The following is a 14,443-nucleotide window of genomic DNA, read 5'->3' as shown; positions in this document are numbered from 1 at the left end:
TCAAACTCTAAGATGGTGTCCTGAAATTTACAAAACATATTTAGTTTATTGACAAATTTAAGGAACTGGTGTTAGTGAATTTGACTTTTTTTTCTTATGAAATTACTTGAAAAATGATTAATATCTTTTACATCTCATCTTTTACCCACCTGCATGTCCTCCAGCTGCAGTTTGAGCTGCCGTCTCTCTTCCTGTCTCTGCTCCTGCCTTGAACACACCAGCTGGGTGAAGCTGTGCTGTTGCTGTGGTAGGCGCTGCTTCCTCTTATTCTCCCTGTAAACCTCACCAACGGTGACCACGCCGCCCCGCGAACCTGGAGAGCTCAGGAGGGAAGACGCGCCATCGCTCCGCCTGTGGTCGTGGCTGTTGATATTGTGACTGTTGCTGTCTCCTCTGTGGTCATTGCTGCTGCTGCTGTTGTTGCTGCTGTTCTCGTTCTCGCGGTTGCTTTCTTGGTTGTGGTCACCGGCGTTGGGCCGGACCAGTGGCGAGTGGCTCATGCCACGGATGATGTTTTCCACACGGGCGCGCTTGGCGCGAAGGTGCTCGTCCGACAGCCGGTCCAAGTCGAAGGAGGAGAGGGAGAGAGGCTGAGAGGGAGCATGGTTATGGCTCGAAGGAGGCAGCGGCCGCCCGAAGGAGGAGGAGGAAGGTGGAGGAGGAAGAGGAGGTCCAGGAGAGAGGCAGTCAGAGGGGCTGTCCCGGTCACGGGAGGAGTTGCTGCAGGCATCCTCGGCCTGAATCTCTGAGCCTCCACTGGACAGAGCTCCACTTCCCTGTGATGAAGGAAAGGGACACTGAATTAATAAGCATTTAACAAATTAAATAATGGTTTAATGGATCAGTCAGTGAGGACTGAAGAGTATTTAGTGGCTTGTTTGTTTGGTTACATGTTGAAAGGGTAAAACGGCTAAATGCAGTTGTGAGGTTGATTCAATGAAATGGCGATTAAATAGTAACTATAACCAACCAACATGACCAGCATATTAGCAGACTTCCCATCATGCACTGATTGTTCTCTTTTATTATTTGAACAAAACATATGTGATGGCAACTTGCTGTGTGTCTCGAGGACACTTTAAGATCAGTCATGCTGCTTGTTTTCACAATAATGAAAACACTGAACCAATGTTGAAGGTTAGTGTTGAATTCAGTTCCTACCCCCTTACACTTAAAATGTAATAAATGAATAGGCAGTTTCACATATTGAACAAAGTAGCTCCAGCAGGAGCAGCTGCTGCTATGAGTTCTTTGTCTGAAATGAAGATCTGAGTTTTTAAAGAGAGAAAATGTAAAAAGAAATCAAATTTGTTCATAAAATTTGTCAGTGTGACAGATTACTTGTTGGCTCAACTTAATATCTTAAACTTACTGAACATATTTTCTCAAGTACAACTGAATTAATGTCATGTTTATTTGACTAGAAAAGTTTATTTGTTTTGAATCATTACAAAATTACCTCAACTTCTCTTTTTAAATCCAGTCAATCAAATTTTTAAGGCAGCCCAGACACTAACTTTTTAAAGGTAAAACAACTGTTGCTTTTCAAAACTGAAATTGTTGAATTGATTAATTGACTTAACATTTCACCCCCTACTGTATGTGTGTTTACCTGGAATCCTGAGTCACTCCCTCCGTTCTTCCCCATGTTATTCTTCAGTAGCTGAGAGATGATGGTGGTGCCAGAGAAAGGCATTATGGCGTCTTCATAGGAGTTGGCCCTCTTCAGCAACTTCCTCAAAACGTTCGACTTCTCCCTGTCGCCGTTGGTACCCCCATGGCCGTGACTGACCAGCGAGCAGTCTCCGTCCTGATCGATGCCGTGCGATTGGTTCATGCTGTCGAGCAGGGTCTCCCTGGCGCGGGTGAATATCGCGCTACCCACAGTCCTTTTCACCCCAATGTCGACGCGTCTGCGCTTGGTCTGTCTGGTTAGGAGGGTGGTGCTGTCATGATCAGGCATCACGTAGGGGAGCTAAACGGACATGACCAGGGGTCCTCACAGACACATGCAGAATGAGAGGAGTTACCTGGTCAATGAAAAACACAAAAAACACAAACTGCATGATTTTAACCTTTTAATATCACATGGCAGGTGGCACAAACCTACAGGGACTATATACATTTTTATTTTTACAGAAAATTATCATTTTGGCATTATGAAAACATGAAAAGAAAGGTTGTCTAAAAATAGTTTAAATTGTGAGATATATTGGTGCTAAAATAAAATAATAAGTTACAAATCCATTTACTTGGTCTGTAGTATTTCGTAGCTTTAACAATCACAATGTCAGAATTCTTTCACAAAAAAATTTGACACTTTTAAAAAAGATTAGATACAGATAATGTGCTTTTGTTTCCAAAATAAATGTAGAACTCTCATGTAGAAAACTTTCTTCTATTGTGTTTGGACAATCAAGCAGAGAGGACAACAATTTAAAGATATAAAAATCTCCACTACAAACATTTCAAACTCACACTGAGCCAAATTCAAAGAAACACTCACAATACATGTCTTGACCAAAAGCCAAGGGAACCATTGTGAGGGAAGAAAAACACACTCTTTAAAATAGTTCAAGGATATATTCCCACAGAGAAGTAACACCTGCTTGTAATAACCAAAATAATTTTCCCATTTCCTCCTTCTCTCCTGAGGGCTAACCTTGATTTCTGCATCTTGAGAAGAGCTGTGAAGCATCGACAGGCTCTCTCCTATTGTCAAAAGGGATTTCACTTCACTCTCAAGAAAAAGCTGATATTTTTTTTATTGTGTTTTCTTCTTGTACTTCTTTACATGACTTGAAAGAAACAGGCACTTATCTTACACCTTTCAAAAGCAGTGAATTTTGATGTTATTGAACTCTGGATATTTTATTGTGTCAAGAAAAGTTAAATTCTTATAAATGCTGCCACTTGAAGATTTGACAAGTTCTTCACATGCCGCAGACTCAAAACTAGGTTTGTCCTTCTGTCAGGAGTGAATATGTCTTGTCTATTATACAGCAAGTGTCGAGAGAGACACCTACAGTGGCAGTGAAAGCACCTCCTGAAGGTTAAGTTTCTCTCTTGGCGCTTTGGAAACACCAAAAACTGTCCCAGCAAGCAGGGGGAAATGCTGAAAAGATGGCTATCCAAAACAGTGACCTATAAGAGAATTACATCGATTGAAAGACATGCAGAAAATACAGAAAATCTCTAGATATCAAAGGAATATTCTCACTTAAACTATTTAGAGACCTTTTTTGACATTTAGGGATTAAATATAATGAATTAAGATGAGAAATTTCTAGAGAGTGTCACCAAAAATAAGCCCTGGCCGTTTTAAAACAGGTGAATGCACTTGTGCTCTCACACACGTGTACAGACAGTGTTTCTTCATGTGTTTGCATCTGCTTTGCAAATGATTTCAGGGTCAGGTCTAGGGAAATATTTCACAAATTAAATCTGCTTCTTACAACAGTTTGTGTCTGTGTTCACACAAGGTGAGCAGCTTGAACTCCTCTGTTAAAATAGATAGATGTGTATGTTGGCGCTGAAAGCACTGCTTGAAGGTGAAGATTCTCCCTTGATGCTTTGGAAACACCTAAAACTGTCCCAAGGGTGAATGTTAAAGGGAAAAGTTGAAGAGCTTTCCAAGGCTGTCCAAAACAGTCACCTATATCCACTAGATGTAATTTAGATATCCTCACCTAAACAATCTGATTTCTTCAAGAGAATCTCAGGTTTAAGCTGAATTTATCCTGCAGGTGAAGAAAAAAAAAATCACTAAAAAGCAGCACCAAAAATCAGCCTTGGACATTTTAAAACAGGTGAATGCTCTCATGCCTTCACATGCATTCGCACAGGCAGCGTTTTTTCATGGTTGCATCTGTTTTGCAAGTGATTTCAGGGTCAACTCTATGGAAATATTTCACAAATTAAAGCCGTGCCAGTGCTCGCACGAGATGAGCGGTTTTAATTCCAGTGTTAAAATGGCAGAGGAAAGGAAGAAAATGCAAACTTAAACAGGGGGCACAATGGCCGCGGTGTTGTGTTCCTGCAGGGCCATTACAAAATGAAATACTTTTCCAAGCAGGGTTAGTTTGAATGTGAGAGAGGTGTTCAGAAAATGCCCCTCATCACCACAGTGCCCGGCAGTGACCTAGATACACACTCACACATACACTACATGCATACACACATTGCTCTCTGTTTGCATTATTGGTTCCTTGCACACACATGGGAGGGAGGTAGAGAGAGTGAGAGACAAACAGTTTAGATTAGGGGGTCCAAAGAGCTCATAAACTTTTGAAATTTGCGTCTGAGGTCAAATCGAGAGTGCATCGGTGTAAAAACAGCAAATGTTTCCTGTCTCTCTCTGACAACGGAGGAGGAAAATTCCTTCATCACCTTTTCTGTGACTCATATTATCTTAAAAAATCCAAGTTAACACTCAGATTTAGACTCTCTTAATACCATGCAGCAGTTTAAGGTATTTAAAAGTCCAAAAAAACATTTGCATGAATGTTCAAAGGTGTCAGAGAAAGGTGAGCACTGAAAGGAGATGTGAGAGCGTGTGTGTGTGGCTTCTGTATGAAAACAGAAACTGTTTGTGTTTTAGACTGAATTTGACTAGCAGGAATCACTCGCTCTGCAATTGAGAACTGAAATGGGAAGTAGCTGATGAAAAACTGTAATTGGCATATTTCCATTTAAAAGGCGTGCAAGCATGTGGCTAAATTCAGCCTGCTGCTGAAGACTTTATCTAGATGTTTCAGACTTTTATAAAAGCTGAAATTACAAACATAGAAAAGTTAAAATGGTTTTTGGAAAATGTAAGTTTTGAGGCCATAATTAGCGCACCTCTAAGAGGAACCAAATAACAGTGGTTATTACTGAAAGCGTAAGTGTGAAGTGGATCATTACTTTGTGTGTGCTGAGCAGAGGGCACCGCTGCACAGTCTGACAGAAAACACACAGGCTGTTACTTTTACGCACGGCAAATATGTAGACATGTTTGTCATTGTCTAAACAACAATTAGTCCACGACAATGCCACGAGCGCGCAAACATTTCCATCTTAATGCGCCAGTTTGTTTCTTTTATTATAAAGCTTTAAAAGTTTTATTAACGTGGTGAAGAGCTGGGCCAAGTGAAAGAGACAAATCCACTTGTCTCTGTGTCTACAGATCAATAAAATGGACTTGAAAGACAGTTATTTGATTTGTGAGCTGAGGGATTTGGTCTTTAATCCACTTTCTGAATTCTTCATTTGCTTTAATTAGAGAATCAGATCATAAGAAATAAGATCTTAACTCTTTATTGAATGACTTGTTAATTAAAAATGAATTCCAAGAGCAGCGGCAGGTGCATAAATCCATGCGAGTCGAACTTTGCAACGGACTGGTCGTGAAATAAAGTAAAGCAGCGGATCAGAAACTCGTTTTAATTTTTAAAACAGACTTCAGACAAGTCAGAGGTTTGCGTTCACGCAGCCTCGCCGGCAAAAATCACCAGCAGTGTTACACCAGCGCGCATAAAGTCGACACCAGCAGAAACAGTTTCGGAAAACCGTCCGAAAATCAACCTTAACCATCTGGATCCGCGCTGATGGACCGTCTCTGTGAACTGTAGCAGCGCTCAAGTGAAGTTACGATGCGGTCGGACAAATCACACACACTCTCACACACTCATATAACATATAAAGCCATAATGATGGTGATAAATAATTCGTGTTTGTACTCACTTCTCTGTCGAGCGTTTCTCCAAGTCGCTCCGTCGAAGGAAGAAAGGGCGAACACAAGAGACAGATCCGCACAAGATCAATGCCGTAATTTACTCCGGCAAAGTGGAGACGTATGCGGAGCGTGCGTGTGCGCAGGCGTGATTGTGTGTGCGGGAGGGAGCCAGAGAAAGAGACACACACGGAGAGAGAGAAAGAGAGAGAGAGAGAGAGAGAGAGAGGCTGCTCTTGTGCGCCGCTCTCCTCCCGGGATGGGAAGTGTTTAGTATCGAGCGCACCCGGTCCGTCCGTCCACTCTCGGCTCCGTCGCCAATCCCGCTTTCTCTCCTCTGAGCGACCGGCAAGACTCTCAACAAGAAACAAGACGAGAGACGCACATGAAGGATACGTGAAGACGTTGCGTCACCGGCCCCGGAGTGAGGTAACGGCTCCACCTGACCAATAAGGAAGGAGGAACCGGGGACGGTGGATTTTATTTATAAGGAGCCCCCCGAAAACAGCGCAGCGCAGCCAGAGCTCACAGGGAGAGGGAGGAGAGAGGAGCAGAGGAGGAGGATGAAGCGGAGGGTAAAAACTGAAAGTCAGGTTCAACAACCTTTCTCATTTGCGGAGAAGCTGCAAAAAATAGAACAAATTTAGAGTTTAACTTAATTTTAAGGGCATAATTTGTTCTTTGTTTTCGTTTGAGCATGATTTATTCACGTTTTATCTTTTTTTAACTGATGACCAAAAGCAGGTCTTGTCCCAGTTTGTGATACAAATACACCATCGGTTAAACAGATAAAAACAGTCAATTTAAAATGCGTACTTAGCTTACTTACCGACTTTTGTCCTTCAATAAAAATAACTTAAAAATGTTTTATGTCATTGTTTGCATGTTTTACCATGTTTATGTACAGGTGCATTTATTAATTCATGAAGCATTTTTATATTTATTTTTAATAAACACAGGCTTTAAGTTTATGTTTCTTTTCATTTTTCTTCACTGACACACTCACTCAGAAACTATAAAAATAATTTTCTTCTGTGCCTTTCTGCAGCTGTAATTACGTGTGCGTAATTGGAAACAACCGTGCGCCTCCGCGCGGAGCTCCTTGTCAATCAAAGAAAGTTCCCTAAAACAAAACGCAGACAAATAATAGTAAGAAATGATACTGCTGATGGGGAAACTCCCCTCTTCTCCTGAGATCAGGAGGTCAGGCAACTCCTGGAGCTGATCGGGAAGTCGGCGTTTGGCTCGCGGACATTTGCTTGGAGTCCCTCTCCACCAATCCAGACCGCTGTCCGTCCTTCTAGAAACACCGAGAGCTGTTAATAAAATATAATCACAGGAAGATGCAACAATATTTCCACGTTAAAGCGAATTTTAAAAGACAGCTCACTGAGGCCTTTTGAGAAGAGATGAGTCCTTCAGCGAATTTTGTTTTATTGCATAAAAATCATCAGCTTTCCTTTCCTTTCCTTCTCACATTTTACTGTGAAATCCGGGGAGCTTTTCATCAGATTTAGGCCTAATTCAGTAAAATAGTAAATGTGTGTTTGTTGCATTGTCCTGCTGAGTTAAATCATGTACTTCCCTTAAATATCAAGAAGACTGACTGATGACTCTGATTCACCGATTTCTATTCTGAGTGCACAGGTCGAAAAAAAGGCAGAATTATTTCACAGACTGGTTCTGCAGGATGCATCATGTGTAAAATCCCGCAGGCGCTCAACAGATGAGAAAAATCAGAATCACACACGCAGGAAAACGTGTGAAGCGAACGGGATTGTTAAGGAAAGTTAATGAGAATAATCTATACACAAAGGAAAATATGTCAAATTCTGCGTCTCTTTGCCTAAAACAGGTGGGAAATTCTGTTTGATTCTCAGGAGAATTTCACGGAACTAAAGAAGAAAAACGAGCAAATGTGAGAAAAGAATGTCAATATTTTTGTTTTGATCTTTATAAAATAAAATAAAAACTTTAAACTGAAATTAGAGACTCATTTGATTAAAGTGAATCTGCAGATTTCTGCGGTGCACATTTGTGCAGAGGAATGCCAGTGCGCTCCGTGCCTGTGTGGGCCACCTCCTGAAAAACACAATAAATAAAAGCGCATCTGTAATTCAGAAACCATTTTCTTGACGCATTGTGTTCTATCGAGCTCATTTTAAGGTGATACGGAATTCCTCCATCATTCCTCAATATTAAATACCAGCGGAGCCTCTCTCACAAACGAGCAGCGTCAGAGCTGTGCATCGCAGCGCCACTTATCCCACATCTCTCCTCTTAACTTAATTACGCACGGGAATAATCGGCGTTTACACGAAGTTACACAATAATTTGAAGGACTCTGCGGCAGCTCTGTCGTGCGGCTAAATTTATAGAAAAAAGATAAATGCTAAAAACCCAGAAATGTCCGATAAATAAATCAGTCCCCTGAGGAGACGTGCAGATGTGTGTTCCGTGCTTACACAGGTTGTCCTTGCATGCAGAGGCCCAGTTTTTCTAATGATCCCTTGCCAATTATTTGGCACAGACATGGCGACTTAACTTCACCACAATGCACCGCGCAAACTTTCTTTTTCCACTTAACAACGCGCTGTTAAAGCTGTGACCTATTTGGGCGGCTGCGCCCTGGGTGATACCATTTTGTACACGTGCATATCTGCATGTAGAGAAGACAATTAAAGTCCAGTTTCTACGAAGTGAGCTTATGGGGAAAAAAACATATTTGAGGGGGAAAAAAATCAAATTTTTATGACTGTGAGGCCAAAATAGGAGGGGGCGGTGGTGCGTGCATATGGATTATCTCTGTAAAGAGGAGGGGGCAGTGCTGAATTTCGCTTATGAGACAGTTTAGCTGCTGGAAAATAGTAGAAATGAGACAAAATGGAAAAAGGAAATGATGGTAATTTGCAGGAAAAAAGCCAGAAGCAGTGGGAGGTTGGTTGCTAGATTAAAAAAAAAACAAGCAAAAATAAGATTTTGCAATTTAAAGCCACAAAATGACCAATGCAGGATGACAAATAATAAAAAAATAATATATATTATATTTATTCTATAATTATGTGCACTGTAAAACGTGCAGGAATTCAATGGAGTAAACTAATCCTGTCTCATTAACTTTATGTTAATATATACGTTTTAATACTCTCACAATTTTAAATTTCTTATTTTTATTTTCAGAGCACTTCAGAACTTATTAACATGAGTTGTTTGAGTCAAATTAATGCACTGCTGTGTGTTCGGTCAACTATTTTAAGTTTCTGAAGAAACATGATCAGCACATTAAGAGTTAAAATTCACTTCAGACTAGATTATTTAAATTGTGTCTTTAGTACGTGATAAGATAAATCATGCTTGTTTCTTTTCATTATATTGAAAACAACAAACAACCTATGTACATTCAGTTGAATCAACTAAATATATTGAGCTTATTGAGCTTTACTTAATTAGTTTTACATTTTAAAAACTCATAAAAAGACTTTAACGCCTTTAAGTTGAACCAGCTTAAAATGATTTATAGGGTGGATGAATATTGAGAATATTTGCTGCAGTTGTTTTCACAGTCAGGAGCAGAAAATAATTGTATTAATGTTTAACTCGTTGACCTCCCTGTGTTTACCTGCCTGATGTGGCAATGACCCCACTACTGTTTGTGTGTGTGACTCACACACTCTTGCAGAGAGAGAGAGTGAGAGAGAGAGAGAGTCAGTGTGCTTGCATTTGTGAAACAGCGCAAGAGCCAAGAAGGTGGAAGCGGTGTGAGAAAGGGAAAGTGTGGGATTTGTTCGTGTGTGTTTTCTGTGTGGCAGTTTCGGTCATGGCCAGTCACCCTGAACTGTCCCCACAGTTTACTCAGAGCAGCTGAACATCCCAGAGTTACCTTACAACCCAAATACCAACAGTGAGGGGGTTTTTAATCAACCACACACTGCTGATATTATAGGATTTAACCAAACTGAGAGTCCAAACAAGCACAAGTCATGGTCAGACAGCACAATGCTCTCCACATTCAGCTGATGCTCTCATCCATAATGACAGAAGAGTTTTCCCACGAGGGATAAAGGAAGGAAATGAATGAAAATTGAATCTGAGGTAGCTTTGAAATTGAGAGCATTATTCTGAAATACTTGCTTTTGAATTTAACGAATCAAAGTCAATATTTAATGAAGTGTGTGATGCAAATAGAAGGACTAACTTGCAAAATGTGACTATACGCTGGACTAAATTTTCATGATTTATTCAGGAGTGCCGCAAGTACAGTACTTACTTTGGTTTGACACTTTCTGCAGTACTGTGGTCCCATATATCTTAAACATGGATGGGAATCTCCCCTAAGGGCTGCAACTAACAGTTATTTTCATGGTCAATTAATCTGCCAATTATTTTCACGATTAATCGTTTGTCCAAACCATTGAAATGACAAAGAAAAGCAGAAAATTCTTACATTTATGAAGCTGAAACGAGCAAAAGTTACCCCAAACAACTTTTTGGACGAACAGACTTGAAACAATAGAGTTAAGTTAAGTTAATTAACCTCTCAACATATAGCATTTTAAAATGACGAGTGTCAGTTATGTAAACAAGAAGAAGCGGTCTGAGAAGATCCTCTCTTGCTTTATATGTGTTTCAGGTTCACATTTGCCAGAAAACCTGCTAGATTTCTTTTGCGGTACAAAACAGGAACCAGTTTTATCTTGTAAGTCTTAAACAGTTTTTTTCCAGTTCCACTTTTCTGTTTCAACCATAGACCGAAGAAAATACGCACATAGCATCAGTGACGTCAGCTCTACGTCTCTTAAGGTTTCCGTGGTAAAGGGAGTTAATGTGGTTCTTTGTCTCGCTAGCACCAGGTTTAGCATGCTTTATTTGTAACTGTAGGTAGATTTGGTTTTCAGCAGAAGAAGACAAGGCATTCATTTTGACACATATTCTGCACACTTCACATGGTACAAGTTGTCAAAGGTCTCAAGGACCAAATTTGAGAAATATCATTAAAAAACACTTAGATAAATAAGATAAAATACAATACAAATTAAAATAAATAAATAAACATTAATAGCTGTTGGAACAGCTGTATTTTTTATACCACTTTGTTTTACTCCTTGGGACTGTAAACCTCCCTCCACCAGGAAGAAGCTGAATTTGTATCAGCTACTGAAGAAATCTATATTTTGGCAAATGGGGAGGAAGTCTAGGTAACCACCATGGCTAATACCAAACTTGACTCTCCACTGAGTATTTTTCCGTTGAAATGACGTGTGAAAAAACGAGTATGGTCACCGGTGGAAAGTTTTTTTCACAGACTATTTAATGACATTTAGACCATATTTCACTGGGAATTACAACCTCTACAGAGTGAAAACAATGTGACTTTGGACCTTTACTAAGAAACATTGTAATTTCTCAGTTGACAGCCAAAGTGGGGAAAAAAAAAACTTGCCAGACGCAGGACTTAAATCTCAGTTGACTGGATGAACATCATGTGTTTAACCCAGTCGTCAATCATGTCTTCATGTACCCGTTTGTATCTTCGTCACTCATTACAGTATGTCTCAGTCCATTTATCCCAGAGTAAATAAGTAAGTAAACTTTATTCCTAAAGTGCCTTTCAAAGCCACAGTTACATGTTGCTGTACAGTCCAAACATTGCAGGAAAATCTAATAAAAACAACAAAACAATAGCAATAAACAATAAAACTACCCAGAGCAGTAGTCTAAGCTGTAACCAACGTGTTTTAGGACTTGCATGTTTCTTAGGCAAGACCAAGAAGTGACATTTCTAAACTTCTCCCATTATGATGTTCTGGAAGCTTCTTCAGCCAGTATACTTGCATATTTATGTCATGTTATGTAAAACATGAAATATATTGAAATTACATTTTTGTGTAGACCAAACTTCACCTACCAGTGAAATATGACTTAGGGGAAATGCCTTTAAACTAATCATTATCTCTTTTTCAACCTCACAAATTATCAAAAGGATTGAACAAATTTGTCTTTTGTGACATATTGATGTTGTTACTGCGTTGTAGCCAGTTGAAGGTCTTAAACGTTCTGACTGAATATCACCCAGTTTACGACTAGAAGTCAATGCTGACATCCCGGTTGGTGCTCCATGGGCTCTCTTAAGTGTAATCTAACATGTAAAATCATACCCAACACTCTTGACAAATAGCTGCATTAAATATTGAGATATAAAATATGTGTGGAGGGAAAAAGTAACTCTCTAAACTTTTCTACTGGACTTGAGTGGAGTCGAGTTTTTCATTGGAGTTGGAGCCAACATCTAGCAGCCATTAGTGATTCCACATCTTGAAGGTCCTCAGCTAATGTTGCTAAAAACAGCACATTCCCTTTTTCTTCCTCATAATGCCTCAGTGGCATCAAAAGTTCATTTTGCTAAAAGGCTGGCCCACACACATGCTGAGATGTGTCTTTTTGCAAGAGCAAGTAAAATCTCTGTGGATCATCATCATGCTGAAAAAAGAGACAAAAAGGGAATAATGAAAATAGACGGGCAGAGAGAGGGAATAATGATAGGCCTGCTACTGATGGAGGTCTGGAGGTAGAGACAGATGGATGCAGAGGTTTCTCTTTCTGTCTTTTTCTCCCCCTCCCTCTGCACTCTTTTTCTCTCTCTGTCTCTTTTTCTCCCCCCTTTTCTCTCTTTCTCCTCTTTCTCTTTTTCGTCTACTCTCTCTCCATCAAGATGCCATTATTCAGGACATTAGCGAAGAAGAGCTAAAAGCTCTCACTGTCGAGGAGGGTCCCAGGGTCCTTTCTGAGAGCTGTGACGCAAACACACACACACATGCACGCACTCACACACACTTTGACTACAGAAGTACCATATAGTATAGGTGAAGAGGTAAGAGGTGGTAAAAAGGTCTTATTGCAGACATTACCAGGTATCTAGGCTCCTCTCCTCTCCTCTGTGGCCAAAAACATGGACATTAGCCGACACAAAGAAAAATGAACAGTGCTCAATAAAGCCACACACTGAGAAGGCACCATGTCCTCATGGGTTTATTTATACTTTGTGAACTTTGATACACATCATCTTCTCTCTTTGCTTGCTTTTCTCGGCTTTCATTTCTCCTGTCACTCTGATTATGCCTTGAATAATGTCTAATGTCTACATGAATAAATTGCTGTATGATGGTGTGAACAGATGATTTATGCAAGAGATCCTAAGAGGTGTTCTTCTGCATTTATTGTTTCTTTTAATCAAGCAGATCACGCACTGTATAAAACTTTAACATGTCTTTGCGCAGCTGAATGCCTGAGTTGTGGTTGAAGTTTTCCTTGTCTTCCAAGAAAAGGACTGAAAATGTTCTTTACAGCTGATGTATCATCTTAAAATCCATTTTGCAGCAGTTGTAGACACACAGGTTCAATAAATTTACTTTTGTAGATTGTATAGATAGAATACCATGACTGCCAGCTATTCAGAAAAAAAAACAAAACAGGCCTCAAAAGTCTTTGAAAGTCCACAGATGGACCCTTCAAAATCTTACACACTTGGTTTTAACTTTCAATATTCTCCATAGAAATGTAAAAAAATAAAAATAAAAATCAACCTATTGCTGTAGTACAAATGCCAGAACTTCATCACCCAGAGTAATTGATAAAAATGTTTTTATAAATTGTTCAGCTGAACTAGACGCTGTGCAACGAAAATTAAGCTTGACCCCACAGCTGCTTCTTTTTATTGTGCAGAATTGTATCACCATCATACATGACATGCAGATAAACATGACTCTTTTTTTCTTTTTAAAGCAAACAAACACATCAAGGATGTAAACATTGCATTAAGTGATATGCATGAGATGAACTACTTTCTTTAAGGAAGAAATATCAGAATGGGCAAGAAAGCAAGAACAGGCAGGCCCAACCCTCAACCCTCCTGAGGATATTTACCCAATGTTGCATGTAGTGTAGGTTATATACAGGATATTTGAGTTATTTTAGCCTTTCAGCTCATTATACCAGAGTTGTGGGCACTTCTTTGCTGTCTCAAAATAGAGGAATGAGCTTCTTCTCAGTGAGACATCCGTGAGTTAAGAGCTTCCTGCAGCCCCTCCAGTATTCTTAGGGTGACTAATACTTGGTCAGGTTCTGCACGGCCCGTTTCTCAGCAGGTTAGAACGTATTGTGTTCACATGAAACTATTATGTATCTGCAGTTACACTGAGATGGCATTTCAGCGACTGCTACTTGAGTCCAGTCAGGTTGTTGTGTACTGTGGTGCTTGTCATGACTGTTGAGTTGATGTTAAAGGAGATACCAGGAAGGAGCTCTGGCAGAAATAACAACCATGTTAACTGTAGTATAAGATGAAGAATTATTTGCGTTACATTTAGTTGTAGTGTTATAACTGTAGTTGCAGTCTGTGTTTGATATTGTCGTAATTTATTACATCATTACTTAATCTTTTAATAAGTTATCTGTGAATAACTGAAAATAGTATTGCAACATTTCAACCAGGCCGTTACTGTCCTAACTCTACTTTAGTAAACCTGATAGTACTTGCACATTAAATCACAGACCTCTGAAAGTTCATTTCTGCCATTAATTTCAAAACTTGGCTCTTTAACTTTTCCTAATTATTCCATTTCCTGAGCTCAGGGACTTGGAGGATTTTCATAATTCATCACCCTCCTTTTCCTTTTTCTCTTTTTTTTTTCTCCCATCACAATTATGGTAGTACAAAACCATCAAAATTATTCA

The 14,443-nt window shown here is 39.7% G+C and overlaps 1 protein-coding gene across 2 annotated transcripts in view; it reads right to left on the bottom strand.

Moving 5' to 3' along the window:
• The window catches only part of prox1a (prospero homeobox 1a), a 47,599-nt gene extending 41,102 nt beyond the window's left edge, over positions 1-6,497 (bottom strand). The window contains exons 1-3 of one of the 2 annotated variants that reach the window (XM_084713545.1): positions 5,725-6,497; positions 1,613-2,060; positions 150-776 (exon numbers count right to left, since the gene is read on the bottom strand). In XM_084713545.1, the coding sequence (XP_084569671.1) occupies positions 150-776; positions 1,613-1,963 (978 nt within the window). In that variant the 5' untranslated portion in view covers positions 1,964-2,060; positions 5,725-6,497. Of the gene's footprint in view, positions 1-149; positions 777-1,612; positions 5,663-5,724 lie in introns of those variants that run through there. The other variant, XM_084713544.1, reaches the window with a different exon arrangement.
• Between the last annotated feature and the right edge of the window lie 7,946 nt (positions 6,498-14,443).

This window comes from Lutjanus erythropterus, chromosome 24, assembly GCF_056507025.1.
Source record: "Lutjanus erythropterus isolate fLutEry1 chromosome 24, fLutEry1.hap2, whole genome shotgun sequence".
NCBI classification, from domain to species: Eukaryota; Metazoa; Chordata; class Actinopteri; order Lutjaniformes; family Lutjanidae; genus Lutjanus; species Lutjanus erythropterus.
Note: the sequence above shows the minus strand (reverse complement) of the source record. Positions and strands in the feature narration are given on the sequence as shown.